This window comes from Python bivittatus, unplaced genomic scaffold, assembly GCF_059951505.1.
Source record: "Python bivittatus isolate LINGU-HERP-01145 unplaced genomic scaffold, Pbiv_v1 ctg000320_np1212, whole genome shotgun sequence".
Lineage (NCBI taxonomy): Eukaryota > Metazoa > Chordata > Lepidosauria > Squamata > Pythonidae > Python > Python bivittatus.
Genome location: NW_028277052.1, coordinates 381,838 through 408,795, shown reverse-complemented (window position 1 = coordinate 408,795; position 26,958 = coordinate 381,838). Strand labels below are relative to the sequence as shown.

The 26,958-nt window shown below is 43.3% G+C and overlaps 1 protein-coding gene across 6 annotated transcripts in view; it reads right to left on the bottom strand.

Annotated features, from left to right (window-relative positions):
* Window positions 1-26,958, bottom strand: part of KMT2A (lysine methyltransferase 2A) — a 50,059-nt gene that overhangs the window by 21,741 nt on the left and 1,360 nt on the right. For all 6 annotated transcript variants that reach the window (XR_015795818.1, XM_088138820.1, XM_088138816.1 and 3 more), the window contains exons 2-17: window positions 12,632-12,701; window positions 8,460-11,125; window positions 7,374-7,551; window positions 6,915-7,149; window positions 6,180-6,244; window positions 5,699-6,067; window positions 5,011-5,084; window positions 4,482-4,610; window positions 4,000-4,113; window positions 3,063-3,209; window positions 2,782-2,877; window positions 2,410-2,530; window positions 1,900-2,013; window positions 1,252-1,436; window positions 483-656; window positions 23-133 (exon numbers count right to left, since the gene is read on the bottom strand). Coding sequence is in view for 5 of the 6 variants with exons in the window: in XM_088138820.1 (XP_087994946.1) it covers window positions 23-133; window positions 483-656; window positions 1,252-1,436; window positions 1,900-2,013; window positions 2,410-2,530; window positions 2,782-2,877; window positions 3,063-3,209; window positions 4,000-4,113; window positions 4,482-4,610; window positions 5,011-5,084; window positions 5,699-6,067; window positions 6,180-6,244; window positions 6,915-7,149; window positions 7,374-7,551; window positions 8,460-11,125; window positions 12,632-12,701 (4,848 nt within the window). In the remaining variant the exon portion in view is untranslated. The remainder of the gene's footprint in view (window positions 1-22; window positions 134-482; window positions 657-1,251; window positions 1,437-1,899; window positions 2,014-2,409; window positions 2,531-2,781; window positions 2,878-3,062; window positions 3,210-3,999; window positions 4,114-4,481; window positions 4,611-5,010; window positions 5,085-5,698; window positions 6,068-6,179; window positions 6,245-6,914; window positions 7,150-7,373; window positions 7,552-8,459; window positions 11,126-12,631; window positions 12,702-26,958) is intronic.

Below are 26,958 nucleotides of genomic sequence, written 5' to 3'. Positions count from 1 at the left end.
GCAATGGTAAAGCACAGCCTACCCTCATGAAGAAGGACTTCACCACACTGTTGGCCTTCTTGAGTTCCGGCTGCCCTCCGTCAGCGTTCATAGCCGCCTGGATTATCTTGACAAGGTCATCGCTGAACTCCAACTGGATGGGAAAGTAAGAGTCACTTCGCTATGGTCTTTAAGGTGCCCCTCACCACCTTCAAGGAGCTGCAGACCCTTATTTCATTTTCATCTGGAAGCTATCTGGCACAGCCATTGCTGTAGCAAAACCTGTAGACCCTTCTTCACTCACAGAACATATGAGGGGAAATAGGGCAGCACAGATCCAACATCCAGGCAACTTCAAGTCATGCAAGAAGTTGCAACAAAAATGTTGCATTTCAGCAGCCATTTCAGTGCAACTCCACAGTCTGTTTTAAGTTTGATTCAATAGTCTCTTCACCCTAGCAGAAGTACAGAAAGTGTGGGTGGCAGGCTGCACTGAGACCTACCACAGAAGGATAGCCTCCTTGGTCCATCTTCCTTTTCACGCCTTCCAGATCAAGTGGTGGCTGTTCTTCCTGCTTGCCAACCTCTGTTAGTACAGGAGGGTCTGGGCCTTCTGGAGAACTTTGAGATGGCACACTTTCTTCTGTTTCAGGATTCAAGTCAGGAGGTTTGGCTGCCTAGAGACGGACAACAAGAGGAGGATAGAACATTTTCTGCAGAATTTCACAAACAGTCTGCTAATGCACTGTATTAATGTAGAAATTGAGGGGAGAGAGGTTACTTTCACACATTAGGAAAATCACTGGCCCTGCCTCTTGGACAACAGAGCTCCTCAATCTACCTTTCCACACAACTGCAGACATTCACACCTAGTATACTAATGTTTAACACATTTTCAAACCTACAGCCTTTTCAAGAGATTCACACAGGTACCATTGGGAAACATGGACTATGTTGAAAGCTTGTAAAATTCGGGGTGATGCACAAAGATAAAAAATGAGATGAAAAGGAAGTGTGTCTTTGCACCATGCCTATGAAGCCATGGAATTAACTGCAATGGTGCACATGCAGCCACTGCATTCAGCTATTTTGGAATGGAAAAACTGGGGACTCCCCCCCCCCAACCTGACTTAGGACTAGTGATGCACGGCTAATTCTGCTTTTTCTCCTAGAAATTCTATGTTTCCAATAACCAAAATCTCACAGATAGATAGATGGATAGATAAAGATAGACAGATAGTTAGTTGTGAAAAGAAAAAAAGATAGAGGTACCTGTCGATAACGTAGTAAGTGGCTAGTTGTCCTAGAATTCAATAGGGCGGTCAAAACTTGCTTTAAAGAAAGCTGCAGCTCTTTCTCGAGTGCCAGCCGCCATTCAGGAGGATGTTGTTCAGTGCAATTAATGCAGGTATAAGCCACGCTCTCTGGAAGGTTAGAGAGGATTTCATACATCTCATCTGAAGGAAGAAATGACAATGGTTATGGGTGCCAGATTTCAGAAGGATGCACTTGCCCAGTGGCAGAACAGAGGAATATGAGAATAATGGCTTAACTCAGTGCCCATGTATATTCTGATGTCTCAGGACCTGGAGAATGTAGTGCCTACCAAGCATGAGAGGAATATGCCCTGCTAGACATCTTGAGTGGGTACATACATAGTCTGCTAGCTTAAGTAGACTAACGCCTCCCCAAAACCATCTCACATTTCTGCTCACCCTCCAAGATTCAAGGCAACAACTATATCCTGTAAAACAGGGTTCAATCCACAGCTCAACACAATTACAATTCTGCTCATGAGCATGGGAAGAATTTCTGGATACCAACCTTTATTGCGGAGTTTCCCCACCTTTTCTTAAACCATAGTGACCTGCAAAGGTAATCTAAGGGTGAAGTCTGTTGACTGTAAATGCTCCTCCTCACCAGAGAGGTTTTCACACTTGGAGTGAACCCAGTGGTCACATTTCCCACACTGCATCATCTTGCTTTCATAGTCATCATCATCATAGCACTTGTCACAGAGGGGGCAGAAGTTCCCTGCAAGCAGGACAAAATCATGAGGTAGGCCCACACAGTCAGGGCTAAACAGCAGTCTGGGGATGCCTCATAAAGCGAGAATGGCTGCTGGTAAGTTCTGTCCCTGACTGACAGGGGAAAACCCTCTTTGCTAGTTCAGTTCAGTGACTGAGTTTGTACACTCTGGTTTGTAAAATATGCTTATTCTGGTTTATTTAACAAACCACAGTTAAAACGACACATGTCTCAGTGTGATCTTTGAATCAAGCAGCATGTAGTTCTACACAGGAAACTGTTCGCCGTCCCCCTTCTGGGGGCAATATTGAAAAGCAAGGATTTCCCTTCCTGTGGAATGGCTGCCAGCTCTCCCAGGCCCTTGGTCCCCAACAGCGTTCTGTAGTCTCAGCCTTTTCGCACCTTTAGCGAAGAGTTTGGCACAATCGTGGCACAAAGAGAAGTCGTGGGACCACTGTGCGTCCCACCCTTTGCCTGGAGTTGTTGCCCCACAGCTCTTGCAGCGAACGCATTTGGTGCAAATCTAGAAAGAGAGACGAGAAGCTTTGCTTTTTTCAAGGACCACCCACTCTCTGAGAAGTGTCAATATATCTCTGTTGAAACTGGACCAGAAGTAACCAACAAGAAATCCGTACCTGCACATGCCTACTTGCCCAGGAATTTGTACAGTAACACCCACTCTTTTTCCCTTTTCTTCCTTTTTGTTAAAATGACCTTTGGTTACAGGCAATGGAGTCTGCCTTAAAAACACCCATATTCCTAAGACGAACTTACCCAAACTTTCTTCTTCTTGGTAGGTTTAGTTGGGTAGTTAGGTCCCAGGCACTCTGGGTGATAGCTGTTCCGGCACTTGTTACACTCCAGCAATTGCTACAGAATTGTAGAAAACAGCAGTCATGTTAAACAGAGCCTGGGTACACTGTTTTGGGCCTCTAGAGATCTGTCCAGATCAATGTGGTCAACCGGCTGCCTTCCAAGCAGCCATTCATTCTAACACAGGTTCATAATGTCTGAGCTCCAGTCCACATTTCAGAGAAGAAACTGAAGCTAGTTACCTTGGAGGCCTGGTGCTGTCTCCCACACACATGGCAGAACTTGCAGCGACGGCAGCACCAGTTTTCCAACTGGTCTTCCAGTGGGCGTTCATTGACCTCTAAACAGAATTTGTGGAAAGGCTCACAGCAGACCTGGCAATACACAAACTACAAGCAAACAAACCAAGTCAGCCAATCAGGTATGTCTACTGCACCTATCTCTCTCTCATTAGCTTGGCTCTGATGGATTTGATAAGAATTTGGTTCTTAACTCAAGCTGCCTTGAATATCTAACTGAATTGAAAGGCAGAATACAAACTGAAGGAATGAAGGAATGACTGCATAACATCCCCACCTATTAACACTCAAAGTAATACAAAATTAGGTCCATAAACAAAATCATCCAGAGAGAGCCAGTTTGTCTAGTGGTGAAGGCACTAGGCTAGAAACCGGGAGACTGTGAGTTCTAGTCCTGTCTTAGGTGTGAAAGCCAGCTGTGTGACTTTGGGCCAGTCTCTCTCTCTCAGCCCATGATGTCAGGCTCGGGCAACAAGCCGGTCAGTAAATTCTTGTCGCAACTAATGAAACAACATTTGGTTGATCCGAAAAAAGTGGACCCCGCACCTGAGGGAAAAGTGCTAGGAAGAAAAACAAAATCATCCAAAGATGCTTTTAGACCACCTCCCAACTTCAATTATTTGTCTATGAACAATTTTGCATCTGCAGCAACTCCCGACTCTGCAACAGCAAAAAGTAATTATCAGGCTTAGGAAGAGCCAACAGAAGCCAGACCAGCTTGTGGTTTCAGAGGCAAATAAAAACCTTTTAAAACAACTGATGATTCTGCAAAAATAATGGATTGTTTTGATTAAGGATTCAATTCCATGTACACGTTTCAAATTTACTTTAACTTAACGCAACTGAAAAAAAGTCACACCTGGACACTCTGATTCCTTACCTCCACATTTCCGCTGCTGGCACACAGGAAGCAGACTACTCTGGGAGTTATAGGAATGGAGGTTAGGATACCTAAACCACCCATTTCCCAAACACTTTCAGCTTCACAGTCCTCCTAGAAAGCACAAAAGCAAGAACCTGAGAAAGGGATATCTGTGCAAGGCCAACTACTGTGCCGATACCAGGAACTGGGACTATCAAAATGCAGCTGCTTCATTTCTGCAATGCCGTAGTTACCTGCTAAAGCATATGCTGTTTTCTTCACTCTGGTTTTTGCACCAGCAATCATTAAATCCCCAGAAAGCCCCTTTGTGGAACGGCTAGGGTTCCACTGGTAATTATCCACCATTCTGCCGTTCACTGCTTGCTCCAAGGAAGCAACTTTCAGCAGAACAATATTGTGGAAAGAGAGGGAACTGACACTGCCAGTTCCAAAAGCCGTAATCCCAACAGAGAAAGCAACGCCCAAAGCCCTCTTGTTACCTTGAAGTCCACCCGGATCCTGTGAACCCCGTCTGTCAGGGGCTTCTGCTTGGAAGGGTTATTGCTTGAGAAAGTGCTCAATGTATTGAGTGTGCTATTCTCTGGCTTGCTGACTGGCAGCGGCTTCTCCTAGAAAGTTGGGAGACAAAATATTTCATTTCTTATTCCCCAAACATTCCTCAGAATATATTAATTGAACACACAGGCACCTTTGCCTATCCTGCATTCAATGGCCAACCTCAAGGAGCACAGCTAAATTACTGCTGAGTTCTCACCACCATCAGACAAGAAGCAATGTGGAAGAAATATTATATTGATATTATGCACCTTAAAAGGCAAGAAATGCTAGCATTTTGTATGTGTATGCGCACACAACCCTTTCTGGGGACCAAAATTTTTTACTTGGCCTTTGGATGGTGTGCTGGGTCTGGGTCCTCAGAAGGGGGTGAGGCCAACATAGGGTCTCAAGTATAAAGACACAATCAAAGAACACTTTTTTCTCTTGAAACAAGATGAAACATTAGGTTACCTTTTCTTTTGGTTTCTGTTTCACCGGTAAGCTTGGACGAGGAATGATTTTCTTCTGTCTGTTTTGCTCAATAGCTAGAAAAAGTGCAAATATACTTTGTAATAACCTAAGATTTGTCTCCAGAAGCGAAGAGGCATTTGGGACCTTGTTAGAGCAGAAAACAAGATGCTATCCACTTTTTGCTTCACCATACCGCTCTAGAAACAAACCTCATTTTTCTCCCTTAGGATAATAAAGTTATACCCCAGCCCAGTTCCTAGTCCCCAAGGAGATCTGCTTCTTCTGCTCTAGGTGCAGGCCTAGGTTAAGCTGAAAGATAGAAGCAAGAGGAATGCTTCATCCTGGTATTTCCACAGCACTGCATGCTTTGCTAAAGAAATGGGGCATGCATATGACAAACTAGCCCATATGAGTCAGAGCGAGAAAAAGAACAAATGATTGCAAGAGAGAAGGCAAGTCCCATTTATTATGGAGGGAATATTTGCTGCTTCCTCATGTGGCCATCTACGTGTGCCCAAGAAAGCACCATAAGCTGCTCCCATTTGTGTGAAATCTGTGAGGTGGGGCATTTCTTCCCTGCTGGAGCCAGTAATACAACAAAGAGAGAGGTCAAACTGTTCTCTCCAAAAAGCAGGTACGTTGGTCTTGGAGAGGCCACCAGCTGTCCCCAGTGCATGTTAACACATACCTGCTTCTAGTGGTGGTGCTAGTTTTTTCTTGGGCTCAGCAAGGATGGTTTTGGGGGCTTCCTTTTTGGGTGGGCCCGAGCTAGGCAGCTGGATAGGGGGCATGGGAGGCGGTGCTTGTTTGCCAGTTTTCCGGGTGGCAGAGGGAAGAGCCTGTCTGGGGTCTGGGATAGGTGGCTGCAGCGGCCCTTCCTCTATCTTTTCTTCACTGGCCTTCCGGGCAGGTTCGCTGCTCCTCTTCGAGGCATGATCCTCTTTCCCCAAAGCGAGTGGAGGAGCTGCTGTTTTTTGTCCTGGCTCCCCCTGATTCTTCCCAACATGGCTCTCTTTCTTTTCACTGGACTTGGATTTCTTCTCCTTTTTTTTCACAGCTGCATAGCAGAAAAGGACTTTCGATGCAATTGCCACCTACATATGGACCTGTTCCCCTTAAAGAACCAGCACCCCAACCTTCTTGCTCTCCCCCTCAAAAGGGTTTCCTACCTTTGGCTTGTTTCTGGAGATAAGCTTTCGATGGCATCCATTGCAAATTCTGACACTTCCTCATCCTTTGGAAAGAGAAAACAAAGAGATGGAAAGACACATTACTAAGCGCTCCACATGAGGATTTCTCTTCTGCTAGCCCTTGTCACTTCTAACTCACAGACTTTCTGGGGGAGGCATCCTGTGAAAAAAACATGCCCTGGAGCTGAGCACCAGAGACTTTCAACCCCTCAAAGCTCCCAGGTAAGTCTGGGTACCTGAACTGATCAGCCCCAACAGGACATCCTTGGCAATGTCACCCTTTCAGCTGCATTAAAAAGAATCAAAGCTTGAGGTTTTGTCCAAAGTAGAGAAGAGGAAGCATAAGTATTCCCTTCTTTGTTTGAGCTCTGACTGGCCGGGCAGCCCAAGTATGAGTGATGGAGAGACAGACTATTCAGAGAAAGATTCACACAGGGGAGCTGCTCTCGCATTTCACTTAGCTTTCATGGGGAAAAACCAACACCAAAATGGCAAAAGGAGGCAGTTGCATCAAGTGTGTCTCTACTACCACTGCCTGAGAAAGAAGCTATTACAACCCAGCTGCCACTTTGATGAGAAAGGCAGAAATCAAGCTCAAAACACGGGAAAGTCTGGGAACCTTGGCATCTCCTCAGTGAGAGTGACATAAATGTTTTGGGGTACTCCGCTGTCCCCAGGAAGAGAAGGCCCTAAGAGGCCAATCCACACACTTACTTGCAGCACTGCTTTTTTATGTTCCGCCCACCAAACTTTGGCTTATCCAGACAGTTTGTGCAGACGCCACAATCCTCTGGGACTTGGCAGCCTGGACACTGCCCACAGCGTCTCGATCGTCGGCCTTTCTTCACAGGAGGCTCCTGAGGGGCTTTGTTTCTGGTTACTGGTTTGATAGGCTTGATGGGAGGTGCAAGGGGCTCAGCGTCTTCTGATCCAGCAACAGAGGATTTGTCTGTCAAAGAGAATACCAGCTATTAATTCAGCAGCCAACCATGGAGATGGAAGTGAAGATTGCTCTGCTTGCATTTTTTTCTAAAGGAGCACCATGATAGCGCTTATCCAGATTTTTTTTTGAAGAACTACTCTTCCATTCTGCAGTCTCCCTTATGTTAACTTCTAATGTCCCTTGATATAAAGAAAGCAATGCTGCCTTTCTGCCCAAATCAAAATATTTACCATCATTCCCCATGGAAGACAGTATCTTCTCCCGTTCTTCCCATGGTAAGGCACTCAGAGTGGGCATGTCATCTGGGAAGACTGCTCGCTTGCGGCCTAGTGCTACAGCTGCCCTCCTGCAGACATGCTTTATGCGTGGACCTCGCACAGAGGTTTCTGAGGAATCACTCTCTTGACCCTAGATTCCAGCAGAGAAACAGATGGAAATGGTTGGCACAAACGATCATTCTGCTATGAGCAACTCAAACCCAATACAGAAGCATGGCTGGCAGGCTTCTTAGCCTTCTCCAAAATTGTATTTCCAAGCAGGTCCCCTTCCACAGGATAGCAGAGCAGAAATGTTTTGCCTAAAGCCAACCACTTGCAATTCTGCAGTTATATACATAAAATGCATCAAGGGGCTCAGTGTGTATAAGCTCATACTAAGCATATACTAGAAATAACACATAGCATCATCTACATATTGCAAGATGTTTAGTAGCTGTGTTGTAAGTAACATCCCAAGACTGCTGGGATGGGCAGGGGGGAAAGAGAAAGTATGAAAAAGATTTAAATTTTTAAAAAAGAACCTCTCTGCAGTAATTCAGAACTCATCTCTTTCCCTGAGAAGTAAGGTCTAGCGCTGCAAAATGCTTTGAATTCAATTCCAAAAAGATGTTCTGAGATGCACTGTGGTATGAAAGAAGCACCCATCCACAAGTATTACAGAGGCAGTTACGAGGGCAGCCACAAGATTCCTGGAAAGATGCAGCTGCTACGTTCCCATTCTTGTGCATGCCAAAGGTCCTTGCAAAGCCCTAGCAAGATCCCATAGGAAGGCAAGACACGGGAAGCTCTGAGCAAGCAGCTCAAGGCATACCAGTGTTCAAGAGCAGTAGCAGCGCAACACTGAGCACTTCCCAATTCACAGCTTCCCCGGCTTGCTCAGTGAAGCCCAGGGACTAGTCGCATTGGCACCTTTTCACGATGCTCATGCCAACCATTGTGGCTTCGCTCATTCTGTCTGGGGAGCACAGCCTCTTCCTGCCTTACCCACTATTGTCCCTACGCTACCTCCCTTCCGAAGCCACTGTTTTCGGAAGATACCTGTCCTTTGGGCTGGTCCGCCTGTTTAAGAGATTTGCTCTTCTCAATCTTATATAGCTGGGCTTTGGCTTTCTTCAGGAGGCTGGCCACCCTCTTGTCAGTCATTGGAAGTTTGTCAGCATGAGCCAATACTGAGCTGATGGAGGAATGTTTCACGATGCCAGCTGATGCAGCGGGAAGGCGCAAAGTCTCTTCCTTTTCTGCAGAAGAGGCTGCCAGACCAAGTTCCAGATTTGATTTGTCCAGACCCCCTCGGCTTTTCTTGGGTAGCTTGGTCTTGATGATGGCTGAGTCCACAAGAACTACAGCAGGGACATCTGCTGCTGGATCAGCAGCAGTTAGTTTCTTCCGTCCTGCAGGTTTTTTGGCAAAAGACGAGGTTGCTACATCTTCACTGACAACAACCTTTCCTTTAGAACCTCGAGTTGATGGAAATAAAGCAGAGCTGCTCTGAATTTCTGAAGTCTTCTTCTTCTTTTCTTTCCTGGAGTCACGTTTGTTTTCCTTCTCCCTGTCTCGATCTCTTTCTCTGTTCTTCTCCTTCTCAGGACTAGCGTCCCTTTCTTTGTCTTTGGATAGCTCCTCAGTGGCTTTGTCTCTGCTCCTGGTCCTCTCTGTCTGGGGACTTGGCGTGAACCAAGGAAAAAGGGGAGCAGTGCCACCGGATGAAAATGGCTCGGCAGGAGGGTTTGCCTGCTTCCTTGGCCTCTGACTTTTCTCTGCTGATTCCCCAGATTGGGACAGAGAATGAGAAGGAAAAGTGAAAGTGGAGTTTAAGGCACTAGTGGTAACGGAGCCCACAGAAATGCTTGCTAGGGAAGAAGAGGCTGACGATGATGGAGGGAGCGTGGAAAGGTCAGAAGTGCTGAGTCTTCCGCTTCTTGTCCTCATGGAGTGTGAAGGAGATCTTGGTTCAGATCGAATTGGGCTGAACACTCGCCTCTTTCGTTTTCTTGAGGAAGCTGCTGTTGCAGCGCCTCCTGCAGCACTTCGATTAATCGAAGAAGGCAATGTTACAGACTCAAAGATGCGTGAGTGCGCCTCACTGGGAGTGAACCTTGGAGCTCGCAGCAGGGGACTTCTCTTCTGTAGATCAAATCTTGTTCCAGAATGAAGAGGAGAAAATAAGCGGGCAGGAGCTGTGGCCCCAGGAGAGGTAAAGCCAGCAGCAGCAAAGCCGACATCCTCGGGGGTCAGGGGTGGCGGCCTGAAGTTATCAAAAATCGGCTTGCGGATAAGACCTTCTTTGGCATACTTGGCAGAGGAGAAGTACTGGGGTTCAGATCTAGAGGGCTTCAGAGAAGTCCAACGAAATGTTGGTTCTCGGAGGATTGACTTCCGCTTCTCTTGCACGGGGGCAGCAGCAGAAGAAGGTAAGAAGGGTGATGCCAAAGGAATGGTGGGAGGCATGAGCCAGGGTGCATGGTCAGAGATGCTGGCTGCTGGCTGCAGAGGGGGAGGGGGGGTGAGGAGTGGGGGAGGAGGTGAAGAAGATGATTGCTGTTGGGACACACTTTGGAGACTGGGCAGCTTTTTAGCTGCTTTGGGCGCAAAATTCTTCTCTGCCATTGAAAACCTCCTCCTCCTCCTCCTCTCGCCACCCTCATTATCAGGGGAAGTGGACACTGGCAAAGAAGCATGAACTTCTGAAGTGTTGTTGCATTCTTCTGACAAGCCTTGCATCTCTTCAGAGGCCTGAGAATCTGTGGATGTATCAACACTTGGACTGCTGGACCGTGAGGAATCTGAAGATATTTGGGATGAGTGCTGAGATGCGACACTAGACTTCTCGCTTGACTCACAAGAGGTAGCACTGAAGCGGCTGTTTGGGGTGGACTCTAAGCGTGCTATTTTAATTGGTGGATCATAGTCTTCATCTTCAATGAAACGCTTGGGAGTCTTAATAATCCGTGAAGAGATGGCGCTCACCACGGGCATAATGAATTGCCGAATATTTTTGAGCTGAGTCCTTCCCTTCCGGCCCTGAAGCTTTGCTGCTTCTTTCTCCATTTTCTTCTGAGCTCCCTTTTTAGCCTTCTGTAAGAGTTGCTTGGCAATTGTGGCATCTGTCCTCTTGCAGGAAGGAATAATCCTTACTGGTCTGCGAGGGCTCTGTCTGACTGTTGGCTTTTCATCTTTGGGGAGTGATGGTATACCCTCTCTCTCCTTTCGCACCCTCTGGACTTTTTCTAACTGGGAACTTACAAGAGCTGGCATGGTCTTCAAGCGATCAGAAGAAGGCGGCCTCCCTCTCCTGCGTACAATTTGAACCCCTTTCCTCCCAATCTGGAGCTTCCCGGACTTGAACTGAGACTTCAGCGGAGAGAGTTTGCCTGCTCTTAATTTCTTAATTTTTGCAGCATGCTGAAAGGTAGCCGACGGTGCCCGCTTTATTTTCTTTACATTCTCTTTTTCTTCCTTCCCTCCTTTCTGAGCATCTGGAATGCCCTCTTTATGGCTGATCTTGAATTTCACACTGGTAAGCGCAGGAGGTCTCCCTCGACGCTTTTCTCCACTTTTAAATTCTTTCCTCTTTATTTTTTCCATGGATGTAGGTTCTGGCTTGCTTGAAGGTGAATATATTGGCAAGGGCTCTGATAGTGCAGCTGGACTTCGGTCTGAACCGTTCCGAGGTCTCCCACGAGGTTTGCGTGCACTAGCTTTGACTGAGATTGCAGAAAAAGAACAGAAATGGGTACATTAAACAAGGAAATCCTTGTTTGCAGGCATAACACAAAATGAAAAAAGGAATGAGGTAAGAAAATGAAAACAAGAAAGTTCTAACATTACATAGTTTTAAGAGTAACAGATCAATGTCTGAATTCTACACAAATAGACTTAGTATGCGTATTTAGTCTATTAAGATTATAATGCTAGAAGAACTGATTCAATCAGTTTGCCTGGACATAAATTAAATCACAAATCTACAATGGCTGGACCTGGAAGAAGAGAAGCCACTCTGGACCTTTCCCTGTTGGGTTACAATCTAGCCCTATCAGCTCAGCAGCAAGGGGAGCTGGAATTAATAGTTCCAGCTATTTTCACTAGCCATACATCAAGATACTACGAGTAATCCAGAAACCACATTTCTGAATTTAAATTTAATGTTTTTTCCACGGGGACTTTCAAAGCAGAGTTCATTCACATGAGCATTAGAGGGCATTTCCACAGATCCCTTGAAAAATACATAATGACTAGGACAGAATCAACGGGAAGGAGGTAGTATATGGTGGGAACACCCAGAAGGGTCAGTTAACTTCCAATGGATTAAATTTAGCTTATACCATTCAGTCCATCATGTCAACAGAAGGTCTTATACACTATAACCCCAGTTAATGAAGCTTAACCTAATATTCAGGAAAAAAGCTGGGCAAAGCCACTAAAATGTCTCCTGTTATGCCAATACCTGGCAGCAGAGAACTCATTTCCTGAAACAAACTGACTGTAGTAGCCAAGACATACCTTACACTGTCGGTGATGTAATGAAGCCTTGCTAATATTCTCCTGGTGCAAAAACTCATGAGACATAAGACATTTTTGAGAAATGGTGTGGGGAGTCTGTATTCCCCAAAACAGTGGTTTTTTACTCAATTAATGTGATTACATGCTGCTGTAAGAATTGGATTGGACCATTAATGACTTAAGTGTATTGTGGAAACAGGGAATTGTGTTCTGTAAGGCATGGTCTACAGGTTACCATACTGTGCCGCCCTGTTGAATTTTCTTGCATGTTGGGAAGTTTTGATCTGGGAAGTAATGTGGCTTTTATGTGTTTTTAATATATTATTGGACTTATTGTATGCCACCAGTCTTCTTGGAGTTGGGTGGCCTCAACAGAAAGAAAGAAAGAAAGAAAGAAAGAAAGAAAGAAAGAAAGAAAGAAAGAAAGAAAGAAAGAAAGAAAGAAAGAAAGAAAGAAAGAAAGAAAGAAAGAAAGAAAGAAAGAAAGAAAGAAAGAAAGAAAGAAAGAAAGAAAGGCAAATCTAGCCACTGTGGCTCTATTTAGCAAATCATAATTGAAAAAAGCTATGGCTTAATGTACTATATGAAGCCAGCAAAGGCATATTTCGGGTTGTAGCACTCAATAATACATTCCTTAGACCAGCCACATCTAAATTCCATTAAAGCAAATTCCACTGAATATGGTTCAGGTTGCAGTAGACTGAATTTACCTGTGGGGGACTTGGGGGAATTGGTTCCTTTGGCCTCATCATCTGAGCCAAAACCTAGAAATTGCTCATCCTGCAAAAAAGGCGAGAGATGGTTTAAGTAAAAGCTATAATGAAAATGAAATACAGTTGAGAAAGATCAACAGCACTGCCAATTGCCCATTCTCAAATAAGTAGAGGTTGAAATTCATTAGCAACACATTTGACGTGGCATCTGCTGGATCAGCATACCAGGAATCACAGGCTACCAACGGAAATGTATCTCATAAAGCCCAAAGGAAGTCTGGGACATGCCTTGAACTATGGAGTTCCTCTGACTGCCCACAAAAAACCAAGAAAGCCCCATCTTAAGACTCTTCTCCAGAAAAAAACAATTTTACAGAAGGTTACAAAGGAAAGCCACCTCTTTTAAGAGCCACTTCTTCAATAAATGCTGTTTTAGAACATATAAACAGAAGGGTGTCTTCACAGCAATCACTTGTGACATCCATCTACAAACAGGTCTAGTAATTTCACAGCAGAGGGCATAGAAGCCTCTCAATGGGTATGAGCCCAGATGGCAAAATGGAACCTCCATGTTAAGGGGAAGCAATCTGGGTCAGAGTAGAAGCAACAGCACGAGCCAATGCCATTGCCTTATGCTGTACACTGGGCTACTGCATGGCTAGTATTTCAGCTCAGTTGGAAGCTGAAAAGTCACCAACTATCTGCTCCCTTGCTAGTGCTGGTTCTGTCATTGTGGCAAACTCTGAGCCATGTTTTCAAGCTTTCTAGAACTAAAAAGGCTAGAACTGGCCTAGGATCTCTCTGAAGCTGAGGCTGCTACATGTGACAGGCATATGCAAGAACCTTTAGCAAAATGCTTAAGACTGCTAGACACTGTTGCCCCCCCACCCCGTTTTGCTCCTGCTGTGTCAGGAACCATAGGCTCTGCTTCCTACATTCCACACTTAATCTTCCACAAGACTCTCTTGTCCTCTTTTAACGAATACCAATCATGAACTTCCAAGAGCACCTCTCCAACTTACTCAGAGAGAGATTAGTGTGCTCGATGGCACATTTGGAACATTCATTCTGAGAAGAGAGAGCTCAGGAAAAGAGCCATGTGCTGGAAACGTTGCTTGATAGAAAAGCTGCCTTTCCATGCCTTTCTTTGATTACCTGTGCCCTCACTGAAGAGGAAACAGAGATGGCTTGATTTGGGGCATTAAATTGCAAGATCTCCGATCGGTATTACATAGTTTATGTTTGCGTGTGAGGGAGAGAAAGCGAGAGCAAGGTATGTGTAAAACCTCCTCTAGAAAAATGGCAAACATGCCTTCTCTGAAGCAGTGCTCTGCCTCTGGCAAAAAGGAAGCTTGGTGACTGGCTTTATGGTCCAAGTTCAGCTCAGCTCAGCTGCCTATGGAAGGCTGGGAGGCTCCAGTTTTGCACACAGCCCTACAGAGAGCAGCTCTGCCAGCCCCTCCCCTTAGACACGTGGGGCTCCCTGCAAGAAGTAAACAATGTTTGGCTGAGGACAGGCAGAGACTCTAGAAAGCTGGCAGAAAGGGCAGCGGCTTCACATCAGCAGGGGCTGCTCTATCAAGCACACAGGTTCTAAGCAGGGAAGGATCTACAGACAAGCAAGCAGAGCGGTTTAGTTGTGCTACCAAATCTTCATCTCTCCAAAGCCCATTTTTCTCTTTCCAGGAAGCCAAGTTTATCAGCCTAAGAAATTCTGAAAAAAACTTCAGTTCTAACTAATCACAGACAAGAAAAAAGGGTTTTTCAAGATCAAAGGCTGCAAGTCCTCTAGCACTCAACAGCTCTTTGAGTTATGGCTCTGCATACTCCTTCCTTTTGTGTGGCCCAGATGAATGAAGGATGGAAGCCACACAGCCTAAGAGTCCCAATGCCTCAGCAATTCAGCTTCTGAATTAGCCCTCCAAGTTCCCATTCATTCCAGTTTTCCTCTTTCCCTTCCAGCCCAACAGTCAACAATCTCAGAGCACCATTTCATTCAGAATTTACTGCATCATGACATAATCACCAAGGATGTCAAGCACAGCGGATACTCAAGAGCACACTAATAGCAAAGTCTGCTCCTTGGCAGCTTGCTCAGTCACCCCCAACAGCTGGATATAAGAGTTATCTGCGTTTGCTTTGCTCACTCTTTTCCCAGACTCTTCCACTGGCACTATCCCACACCCTGGGTGGTGCATCCCCATACTGCTACCCTGTGGGTTCTGCCCTATGTCATCAGATGAGAGTGACTCCAAGGGGGCATCGAGTATTGTTTGGAAGCCATGATTAACCAGGGAATTAAAGGCCCCTCCTTTGGAAAGCCCTAAATTCAGGTGTGACTTATGAAAAACAGGGCTTGTGTCATAATTTAGAGCATTTTTAAAATGTCCATTGAAACTAGTCGTGGACTTGGCTGGCCCCCTGGTGCTCTCTCTCTCTCTCTCACATACATATCACAGCCAGAGAGAAGAAACATTCAAGTGGAGTGGAATGGAGAAAAATAATGTCAAAAATAGAAAAGCCCCCCACTTACATTTGCTCACACAAATTAGATCTAGCTGAGCCAATTGGAGAAACTGCCTTCTTCATTTTAATATTCGATTTATTTTCAAAGGCCAAAATGCTCATTTGTACAAGTGACTTTTCTAGTCAGGTATAATATATTTTATTCCATAATTGCAACATATGGTTTTGATGCCTAAAGACTTACAACCATGTAGTAGCTTGGCTGATCTAGAAAAGTTAAACAGGATTGGATATGGCTAGTCTTTGGATGGAAAACCACCTGGAAATACCAGAGTTGCAGGCCATATTGGAAGTTGAAAAAACATCCCAAAAGAAGGCAATAATTCTATATTATTGCCTCCACAGTTGATCAGCGCATATTACTACTCACACGTGCCTTATATACTGATACAGTACTGAAGGTTAGATGTAACTCCTCTGCGGAACTGGACAAACACTATTCCAATTTACAAAGGTGTTGGTTAAGGTTGTATGATTCTTATGCTTCTTCCTTTTTTAATTTCTATATAAATGGCCTGTTGAACCATCTGAATAATCTGAATTTTCATCCTCCTAAACTGGCAGTTTAATGCAGATATTATGGTAATTCTTCCTAGAATCCTAACAGGATTTATTAGCGCTATGGGGGTTCTTCAGTATAACAAAGAGAACCAGATAGAAATGCCTTACCCCAAAACCAAAATTACATTTCTTGTCAGGAAATCAAGACTACATTGCTGGCAGATCAATGACAATTTAACTGAACAAATACTGTATTTTAAATACGTGAGAGTTGCCAGGTAAGCGTCTGGCTCAAGGAAGGCTCATGGATCCTATGTGGCACAGCATGTTCCAAGAAGTGCTGTTGCCAACCTTAAGGGTTTTTTTCCTAAACAGACACAGCTTCTAGGACCCTTACATTTTTTGAAGCCAAATCCATGGCATATTTTTATATGAAGCCCAGAGTTTTTCTAATTTCACCCTCCTGGAACTTGAATAATCAAAACGCCTAAGGGCTGCTTTGCTGCATTTGATAAGTTGGCATGTGTCTGAAGATAGGCATGGTTAAGGTGGCATAGTCAGCTCCGTTATCCCTTTTTCTAACAGGGTTAGCCCTCCTAACGATTCTGGATGTTTTTCAAACTACATGGAAAAAATCTGTGGTGAAGACATTGTCTGTACTGGAGCTCATCTCCTGTCTGTTTACTCCCAATGGATATGACCTGGAGCTCTTATAATGGACACAGAGTGCCAATCTGACCTGGCCAGAGCCCCAAATCTTCCTATTAGCAAAAGTAAATACAGAAAGGCCTATACTGTGGCCAATTCCAGCACCCTCCGCCCAGCTAAGTTAATAGGAAAATATAGGAGGATCCCTTTTACGGACCATTTGCGTTCATGCAATGATGGTCAAGTACAAACTATGAAATATGTTCTTCTCCACTGAACATACCAAAAAGACTCACAGCTCCCTCATGCATCCATTACTCAAAAGGATTCCAGGCTGTACAAATCAGTTCTATAACAATCTAGTACTTTCAGATAATGAGTCTCCTTCAGTTACAATGCAGCCAAATTCTGTGTAGCAACATACAAAATAGGACAACTGATGTCTAATAAATTAAATTGGGCTACAGACATGCTATATTTATATTTTGATCTTAACACCTAATTTTATTATTGTAAATTGTTTAAAGTTATAAATAGTTATTATTTTGACTTGATTATATACTATTTTAGGGTTAGGGTTAGCACTAAGGACAGGTTATTTTAAGTTTGTTGTTGTTGTTTAGTCGTTAAGTCGTGTCCGACTCTTCGTGACCCCATGAACCATATTGCGCCAGGCCTTCCTGTCCTTCACTGCCTCCCTGAGTTTGCTCAGTTTCATGCTCATTGCTTCAGTGATGCTATCTAACCATCTCATCCTCTGCCGTCCTCTTCTCCTTTTGCCTTCAATCTTTCCCAGCATCAGGGTCTTCTCCAAAGAGATCTCTCTTCGCATTAGGTGGCCAAAATATCTGAGCTTGAGCTTCATTATCGATCCTTCCAATGAGCAATCAGGGTTGATTTCCTTTAAGATTGACTGGTTTGACCTCCTAGCAGTCCAGGGGACTCTCAAGAGTCTTCTCCAGCACCACAGTTCAAAGGCATCAATTCTTCGGCGCTCGGCCTTTTTTATGGTCCAGCTCTCACAGCCATACATTACTACTGGAAAAACCATAGCTTTGACTATGCGGATCTTTGTCGGCAAGGTGACGTCTCTGCTTTTTAATATGCTATCTAAAACTATTTGATCTTAGAACTATAGACTTATTCATTTACAGCTCTTAATTCTACAGATTTTAGCATTACTATTAAAGTATAAAATGTATAATACAGATTTTAGTCTTATATGCTTACTTCTTTTAGTTTATAACATTTATTACAAAGATTATATGAATTCTATGATAAACATACTATTAACACTTAGTATTATAGATACAAAATTACTGGATTAATTTTGTATTCTCTATTTTATACTTTATGCGACTAGTACTTTTATACTAGAGAGCCAGTTTGGTGCACAGGTAGTCCTCAGTTAATGACAGCAATTGGAACCGGGAACTCCATCGCTAAGTGACATGGTCGTAAAGTGCAATGTCATGTGACCACACTGACTTATGATGGGAGTTCCAATTGCGGTCGTTAAGCACGATATCACATGATTACCGTTTGCGACCTCCTGCTGGCTTCCTCACTGACTTTGCTTGTTGGAAGCTGGCAGTGAAGGTTGCAAATGATGATCACGTGACCATGGGACGCTGTGACTATTGTAAATGCAAGCCAGTCATTAAGTCTCCTCGTTCTGCCTTGTCAAAACTTTGAATAACCCAAGGACTACCTGTAGTGGTTAAGGCATTAGGCTAGAAACCAGGAGACCCTGAATTCTAGTCCCACTTAGGTGGGAAGCCAGCTGAGTGACCTTCAGCCAGTCATTCTTTCTCAGCCCTAGGAAGCATTCAATGGCAAACCACTTCTGAAATTTTCCCAAGAAAACCGCAGGGACTTGTACAAACAGTCGCCAGGAGCCAACATTGCTCCGCAGGCACAAAAATAAATAAACAAACAAATAAATACACTTTGTTTTGATCGAGGCCTAAGTAAATTGAACTAAACTGATCATGATATTGACAAGAAAATACATGAAGTCACCAGGAGTCAAGGTCAACTTGAAAGAGACTTTAGCAGTAAAGAGAAGTTTGCTACCTGCAAGAATTCCAGATAGGATCAAGACCAACAGAACCACTGAACAGCAGTGAGGGAAATTGAAATTTTTCTGATAGTTGGAAGGGGCCATTTGAGGCCATCAACTCCCAGCTTAATCCAAATTAAAGTATCCTCAATGGATGAGTATCTAGATGCCATCTGAACATTTCAGCTAAAATCACTCATTCTACCATGAGGAAGGATTGTTCCTGTTGTTTTACATCCTGCCCTCCTAAAACTTTGGACTTGGGATAATCAACAAAAGGTCATAGCTCCTTAGGGGACACCCTTTTAGGTACTTCAGGAGAGATATAATATACCCCATCCCATTTTTTCCCAGTTCAATGTCTCTTCAGTGAACTTACTCCTGGTTTCCTAATTATTCTTACTGCCATTATTTACATTTGGTACAGCCTGTGTGATGCTCTCTTTAAGTTTGGTGGCTAGAACCTGACACAGCAATCAAGTCAGTGGAGTCCTTGGGGTTCTCTGAACTCGGTTGTTTTCTTGCAGACATTTCATTACCCAGCTAGGTAACATCTTCAGAAGATGAGCACTGAAGATGTTACCTAGCTGGGCAGTGAAACGTCTGCAAGAAAACAACCAAGCTCAGGGAACCCCAAGGACTCCACAGTTCAACCCTGAGCTACTTCTATTGGAATCAAAACAGTTGCAGAATAGAGTGGAACTATTTTCTCCCACAATTTGGAAACTATACTTCTATTGATATAACCTAAAACTGCCTTTCTGCACCCTATCACATCGTTGAATCAGTTTGTGATCAACTATGATCCAAGGTCTTTTTTACATGTACAGTGGTACCTCGGGATACGAACGCCTCTACTAACGAACTTTTCGGGTTACGACCAGCTCCGGCCGCAAAAATTTACCTCGATGTGCGAACTCCGCCTCGGGGTACGGTCATTTTTCCGCCCCTGACACGTGGTCCGCGGCCATTTTTCCGCCCCTGACACGTGGTCTGCGGCCGTTTTCCTGCCGCGCCCGGCCATTCTCCCGCCGCGCCCGGCCATTCTCCCGCTGTGCTGCGCCCGGCCGCTCTCCCGACCGCGCCGTGCGGCGCCCGGCCGTTCTCCCACCCCTGATGCGTGGTCCGCGGACGCCAGAATGGATTAACGGTAATTACATTGAACCTTATGGGAAAATTTGCTTCGGGGTGCGACCAAATTCGGAGGGCGGAACGGATTAACCGGATTTACATTGAACCCTATGGGGAAATTTGCGTCGGGTTACGACCAACTCGGGATACGCCCAGAGTCACGGAACGCATTAAGTTTGTATCCCGAGGTACCACTGTATTACTGCCAAGCTAGGAATCTCCCATGTTATTCCTTTGCATTTGATTATAGAGTTTTTCCTTTAGGAAAAAAAAGCTTAACATTTGTTAAATTTCATCCTGTTATTTTCAGTTCACTTCTCTAATCTGTCATTTGGAATTCATTTCTGTCTTCTGGAGTATTACTATATAACAAAGAGAAGATATTCTAGAAATATTTTCCCCTTCTGGGAAAAAAAAGATAAAAAAGTCATCTCCCTTCGCTACCAGTTTCTCAACAAATTTAAGATTTAATTTTCCTCCCACCCCATTTTAAAATAAAATTATTTGAGGAAAAGCTGCTCTTTCTCTCTAGTAATGCAGTAGCTATGTCAAATAATTTTGTATGATTTAGAAATGGATAAACATTCCCTCTACTTCTTAGTCTAAGCCATTAAGAATATTGAAGGATACCATTCCAAGACCAAGTCTTATGGTACTTAATTTCAGTTTTAATAAGGAACTACCAATGAGAATTCTTTGAGTACAGATTTCAAGACAGTTGTGGACCAGCCTCTTAACAGGCATGCCAACCAGCCCATATTGCAACTCTGGCTTGATAGTCAGAATGACGTGAAGTACTTTGTCAAATACCTTGCCGAAATTAAGATTGAGGATCATTCCGACAATCTATAAGACAATTATTCAAATTAAAAAATGAAGTAGGGTTAGTCTGCCAAAGTGAAAACATGAGTTTGACCATGGGCCTGTACTTCTTGCTTTTATTACAATATTGTAGTTAGAGAAAAGCATTCCCTCACTCCCTTCCACTGCTGCGTAGCACCTTCCCTTCTACTTCTTGCTACAGTGAAGTTTAGGCAGAAATGGAACTCCTCCAGCTCTATTCCTGAAGTTTTAAAGCATGATCAGAGAAGAAGAGCTGAGTGCCCAATCTGAACAATCATCCAGCAGCCCCAAAGCCACTTGAAATGATAAAAGGCTTGAGTGTACCAGAATAATCTCTCAAAGAATCTGAGACCAAATTTGTATCTTACAAACATATATTTTTTAAAATATAAATTTACTAAAAAACTTATTTTGAAGTCCTTGAAAGAATACAGCCAAAGCTGTAGTTTGCAGACATATCACAAGCTACCCATTTTGAAGAAAGATACAGATCTAGTGAGAAATGCCAGTCTAAGTTACCACAGAAACAGGAGTTCCAAGACAAGCATCCTATTGTGTCAGCATTTAATGAGGATTTACCACATTCAGTAAAAAAGCATTTCCCCAACATGACTTGGCTTTGGGTTTCTCTGGAGCCAAGAAAATAATATAGCATCTTTGGTACTCCAGCAGCACAAATAAGCCCCAGCTGACTGTCAGGATTTTTTCCCCTCAGTTAAGAAAGCAAACTCTCTGCCAAGACAGAAGCCAGACGTCCCACTAAACAGAATACCAGGGAAGAAAAGTAAGCATGAACAGACTTCCCTGCCTAATGGCTTAGGCTTCAAACAGAATCACAGAAAAGCCTTCAACTTTGCACTCCTGCAGAAAGTGAAAGCTGGGAAGGTCCTGCCACCTCTACTGGCTATTGCAAGTCAGATTCCTCAGTGTTCTGCAGCATGCAAACCTTTGAGAAAACCAAAACGATTAGACAGAATTATATGTGCTACTGCACAAATCTCCCAAGCCCTGCCTCATACTCCCTCACTTAAGAAACAGCTCCTATCACAGAGCATCATATTAAAATTGAGCTAAACACAAAAGGGAGTGGCTGGTGTGGGTCTTCCGGGCTGTGTGGCCGTGTTCTGGAAGTTTTGTTTCCTAACGTTTCGCCAGCATCTGTGACCGGCATCTTCAGAAAGCAGGAGCACAGACAGCAGCAGTTCTCTCTGTGCCCAGGATGAGGTGACCCTTTTGTGGGTATTTATAGAGATCTGAAGGGGTGTGTGTGGGGGGGTGTGGTGTGTGTGGGGGTGTGGGGTTTGGGTTAATGAGTGGCTGCTTGATCTGACACCAAAACAAGCAGCCACTCGTTAACCCAAACCCCACCCCCCACACACCCCACCCGCCCCCTACCCCCCCCACACCCCCAATCCCCCCCTTCAGATCTCTATAAATACCCACAAAAGGGTCACCTCATCCTGGGCACAGAGAGAACTGCTCCTGTCTGTGCTCCTGCTCTCTGAAGATGCCAGTCACAGATGCTGGCAAAACATTAGGAAACAAAACTTCCAGAACATGGCCACACAGCCCGGAAGACCCACACCAGCCATCGTATTCCGGCTGTGAAAGCCTTCGACAATACACAAAAGGGAATGGTAGTAAAGGAAGCACTTTAAATGACATTCTGGGGCCATTTTAAATTACAACTTGAAGTTCAGAAATTCAAAGTGTATAGTGTGAATCAATCTGGAGCAGGGGACTAAACACTGGATTAAGATTACAATTTAAGCAATGAAGATCTCAAGCATTCAGACAAGCCATTCTCCACCTATTTTATCTTGTTGTGCAACCTGTGTTTTATTAGCCAAGCTCTGTTTTCCAGATAAGACTCCAAGACTGGATTCAAATAATCTTCTGGACATACATACATAGTAGTCCACCTTGCATCTCTGGAGGCTCACGTCAGCTTGCCAGACTTTAAGAGTAATACATCCCACTACCTAACAGGAATATTCTTCAGTGAAACAATGATAAGGAGACTTAGATAATGCCTTCAGTATCTAGATTTTTAGTTTGGGCTATATATGCAATAAAAGGGTAGCAGAGTAGACTGCACAAGTTCAGACAGAGCCTTCAGCTGGACAGTTCCCTTGCTGCTTCAGGACTCCTGCATCTACTGTAAAGGAAATTCAGCCATGCCCCTCAGGGCTAGCAAGGACATCATGCCCACATCAGTACCCTAACTCCTATAACCCTGTTGGTACAAAAATTATCCCAGGAATTCAGCTTAGGAGCTAAGGTTATGCTTTAAGGAAACAACCAATAGGCATTTTCAACAATGAGATTGAAAAAGTTTGTGTGAGAGAAGACAAGATGGAGCAGGACGAAAGGCAGGGACACAACTGGATCTGTTCTTTGAACCAACTATTAGTCCATATGTCAGACAAATTGGCTATTTACATATTTAAAATACTTTAATACCATTTTTCAGCCCTGACAAGGCTCCCAATGCGATTTATATAACAGAACAATTCAGCAAGAAAATTTAAACTAGACCTCTAAGATCAGAAGAAGTAGAGACACAACCTTTAAATAAAACACAATGAAAGTGAAATGAACTACCAGAATGCCAGCAGAGATTTGTTGTTGTTGTTATGCCTTTGAGTCAATCTTGACTTCTTGGCAACATTTTTTTAGAAGTGGTTTGTCACTGCTTTCTTCCTAGGGCTGAGAATGTGACTTGCTCAAGGTACTCCACTGGGTTCATGCCTAAGGCAGGACTAAAACTCAGTCTCCTGGCTTCTAGCCAAGTACCTTTAACCATTACACCAAACTGGTTCTAAGATAGAGGGTTTACCTCCCTGTTTTGGGATATTACAGGTGCTGCTATAGAAAGTCACAATTTTGCATTATTACCAACTTTTTGTTTGGGAGATATAATCCCCCAAAGACTATCTGAACAGGTAACCCCAAAAATAAGGAGGTGGTTTCAGACAGCCCAATCTCAAGTCATTTAGAGCCATATGTGTCACTCAAGCATCCAGGAGAACTCATGAACTGTAAAGCTTACCCTTCAAAGCAAGTGCAATCTTGTTTAGAAAAGACTATATTCCTAATCTTGACTTATTTGGACCAGAATTAGTATAATGCTGCATTTAAGTGATGGCACAGAATTTACATAATCTCCCTGGGAATTAACTGAGAAAGGGATAGAACTGGGGTATTTGACTGCATACTGATGAAAGCCATTTCTAAAACCCAGAAAGGTATCTCTCATCTGCATAAAAAACACAGGTAGTTACAACAGAACTCTAAGGTATCTAAATAAGCCATGTTTCCATCATAGTTTTGGCTCTGGTAGACACACTTGGAATTTTGAGGGTATGTTGTAGGCACTCTCAAAAATAGCTGTTGGTCTTTTTACAAATTGATGTTCATGGGGACATAACCAATTACAAAGTGCTAATTTACATGAAGGCTAACTGTCATCTCCTATAGATGCATTCTACTTTTGTTTACCTTGTCCCTTTTCTAGGCAGATGGGTATACCTCCAAACAAACCATTGGGCTGCATCCATCCATCATTTTTATTTTCTAAGAAAGTTCATTTGGTTCATTCCTGCTAGTGAAAATTATGCTGGAGGCTCTTGCTTTGCAGATTCCTATTTTTAAAAATTAACTTAAAAGTTCAGGTATGGCAAGAAGCCTGGTGGGTGCCAAATGAACTGTCTGCTGGCATGCTGGCAACCTGACCACTACACTGGGAGCTACAGCCGTATGCTAAGAAGCAAAACTCAGCACCTTCATCTGAAATTGTTATCATATTACAACCTACCATAAAACACAGGTGCTTCCAAATCTCATAAAAGTTCCAGAAGAATACTATGTCAATGTTACTAAATGCTAGAGAAAAATCCAGCAAAACAGCAAGACACTCCTTTGTATAATTTGGCCTATGCCATAAGAAAAATGTTTAAAACTGAGCTTGAATTCAGATAAGAAAGTGTTCAAATACTCAGCTTTATTCAAAAAAATTTGTATTGAGTTGTCCATAGTTATTCTAACAGAAATACAATTGGTAAAGGCTAGCTAGTAATTACCCAGAATTGTGAGACTGAAATATGATTCTATTAATAACATAATAATTGTTTCTTTTAGTGAAATAGGACAATAGCCTTTCCTCAAGACTACATTTGTGATCAGCACTACCCATCCAGTGGCTAGATTCCATCAGTCAAGAGAGCAAATAAATGGCTAATTTTAAACTTACGATATCAATACTGCAAGTCACTCAGTCTCCAGAAATGGAGTTGTAGTAAAAAAAGAAAGATGAAATTCATCAAAATTGGGTCGATAAATTGTCAACCCTCAGATGCTGCTTTTAATGTTGAAGTTTATTAGCATATGACCAGTTTTGTGAACAAAATGTTTAGGAAAATTATCACAGCAAATCACTGAGAGTTCATCTTCAAGATCCTATGATCTTGAACGTATCAAACCTTTCACCAACTAATTCTATTTATATTCTATGCCTCGTTTAAAGAATTCAAAGAAGGTAACAGCAATATTAACAATAACATATTATACAAAGTATCAATGAAGTCAATAGAATCAGTGCATCAACTAGAAGAGAAGTACAATTTTGCAACTATAGAATAAGCCCCAAAATGGGCTATTTGCCTATCCAAGTGTTTCATCATCCAAAGCTCCCTAGAAAACAAAGAAAACTGAGCTTTGCTTAATGGAACATCTTTTATAGACCAGCCAGTTTTAAATAGGGCTGTCCACTTTAATGACAGTATAGTTCTCCAAGCATCTAGGAAATCCTTCTAGAACCAATAGTATCTGAAGGCAAACCTGTTTAACAGATCTCTTACTGTTGCAGAAGTAAGGCACTCTTGTGAACCAAGGACGCTTCCTGCCTAGCCCTTCTCGCTAGGAATAAACTCATGACTTCAGGTGCCTTACGCTTGTGCTATGTGATTGAGAATGTTCCCATATATTGGGGGGGGGGGAGGGTAGCATAACTTGCAGTGTCTGTGTCAACAAAAAAGTCTGATACATTACCCAAGTACAGTTCTGCATAAGGCAAAAATTTATACAGACTTTCATCCACAACACTGGTCTTCTCAAATGTTTTACATCTCCAAATGGGATAGCTTTACTATGCATGTATTGAAATTTTGTTGAAAATGAGTAGTGAAAATATTCTTACATAAAAATCTAAAGTATATTCTGTTCCCCAGCACTGCCTCCTTCCCTCATTCCAGCAAGTCATACTCCTCTGAGAGGCTCCTTATGAACGTAGAATGTGCTGTTTAATCCCATTTAATGGCACTGACAGAGTGTGGGGAGATGTGGTATAGCCAGCTGCCTTAATGACTTTGTGCACTATTTCTCATTCTGACTGGTCATGCAGTGAAAAATAAAATCAGCCCCAGCCCACTGCCCTGAGCACCTGAGAGATACGACTGGACACAAATGTAAGTATTAACATTATTGTACTTAAGATATAAGTCATAAGGACTTTGGCAAAGCACATCTAATATTATCTAGCATTAACACAGTGGGAGAGTGTTGTGCAAGACAATGTAATGGCCATGTGTAAATATACCTGGCCCTGACAAGAAAGCCAGAAGCAGGTGGTATCGGATTTAGCTTTACTAAGAGACTTGACTTTCAAGGATTCATGACTAATATAAGTACTATATAACTGTCCATAACATATCATTCAGGCACAGTCACAGTCACAGCAGCGAAAGATACAAGATTCTTCACAAATAGAAAGAAACAAAAATGTGTCTATACTGAATTGGGGGGGGCGGGGAGTGTAGTAATGGCCACTTTGATATAAATATGCAACAGTTCTATCCTGGTTAACACTGAAAATGCCAAGCTGGACCACAGACACACCTTGCTACATTCAGAAATTCTGACTGCACTACAAATCACAGATGTGAGAACTTAATCTCAAATCAGCAAGTTGCCCATTCAAAACACTGCAATTCTCAAAGGAATTATACTGGGTTAGTTTGTTTTCCCTAATTTCAATGGGATGATAAGAGATGTGTGGACTGAATCTCAAGTCTTTCCAGACACAATTCTCACTGGATAGCCAATACAGGGAATGCTAATGTGATGTCAGTAGAAGGAAGGAGTGGCAAGAACCATTCAAAGCTTTACACTAATGCATAAGCAACCTGCCTACCTGGCTGCAAATCAGTTCTTCAAGTCTTTCTTACTTCAACTTGGCAGGAGAAAAATTCCTGTAATACTTTTGCAAAGCTCAAGGAAATTGAGCAAAAAACATTACTTCAAGCACATCTATACCATGATTTCAATTTGTGTGAAGCACTATGCTAAAAGTGTAGGCTTGGGAATAGCGTGTACCATGATCATGCATAACAAGTGCTTTGATCACTGGGTAATAAGAATCAGGGAAGGAGACACCTAAGGATTTGAAGGGGATACCTTCCTACCCCGGAAATCACTGAGAAGAAAAAGGCTGCATAGTTGCTTAGCCAGCTCATAATCTGGAGTTTGGAAACAGGCAGCCCTGTGCTGAAATCTGTAGGTCGTTGTTGAAAGGTTCAGAGATTTTTTAAGATAGACCTCAATAATACATGGGGGG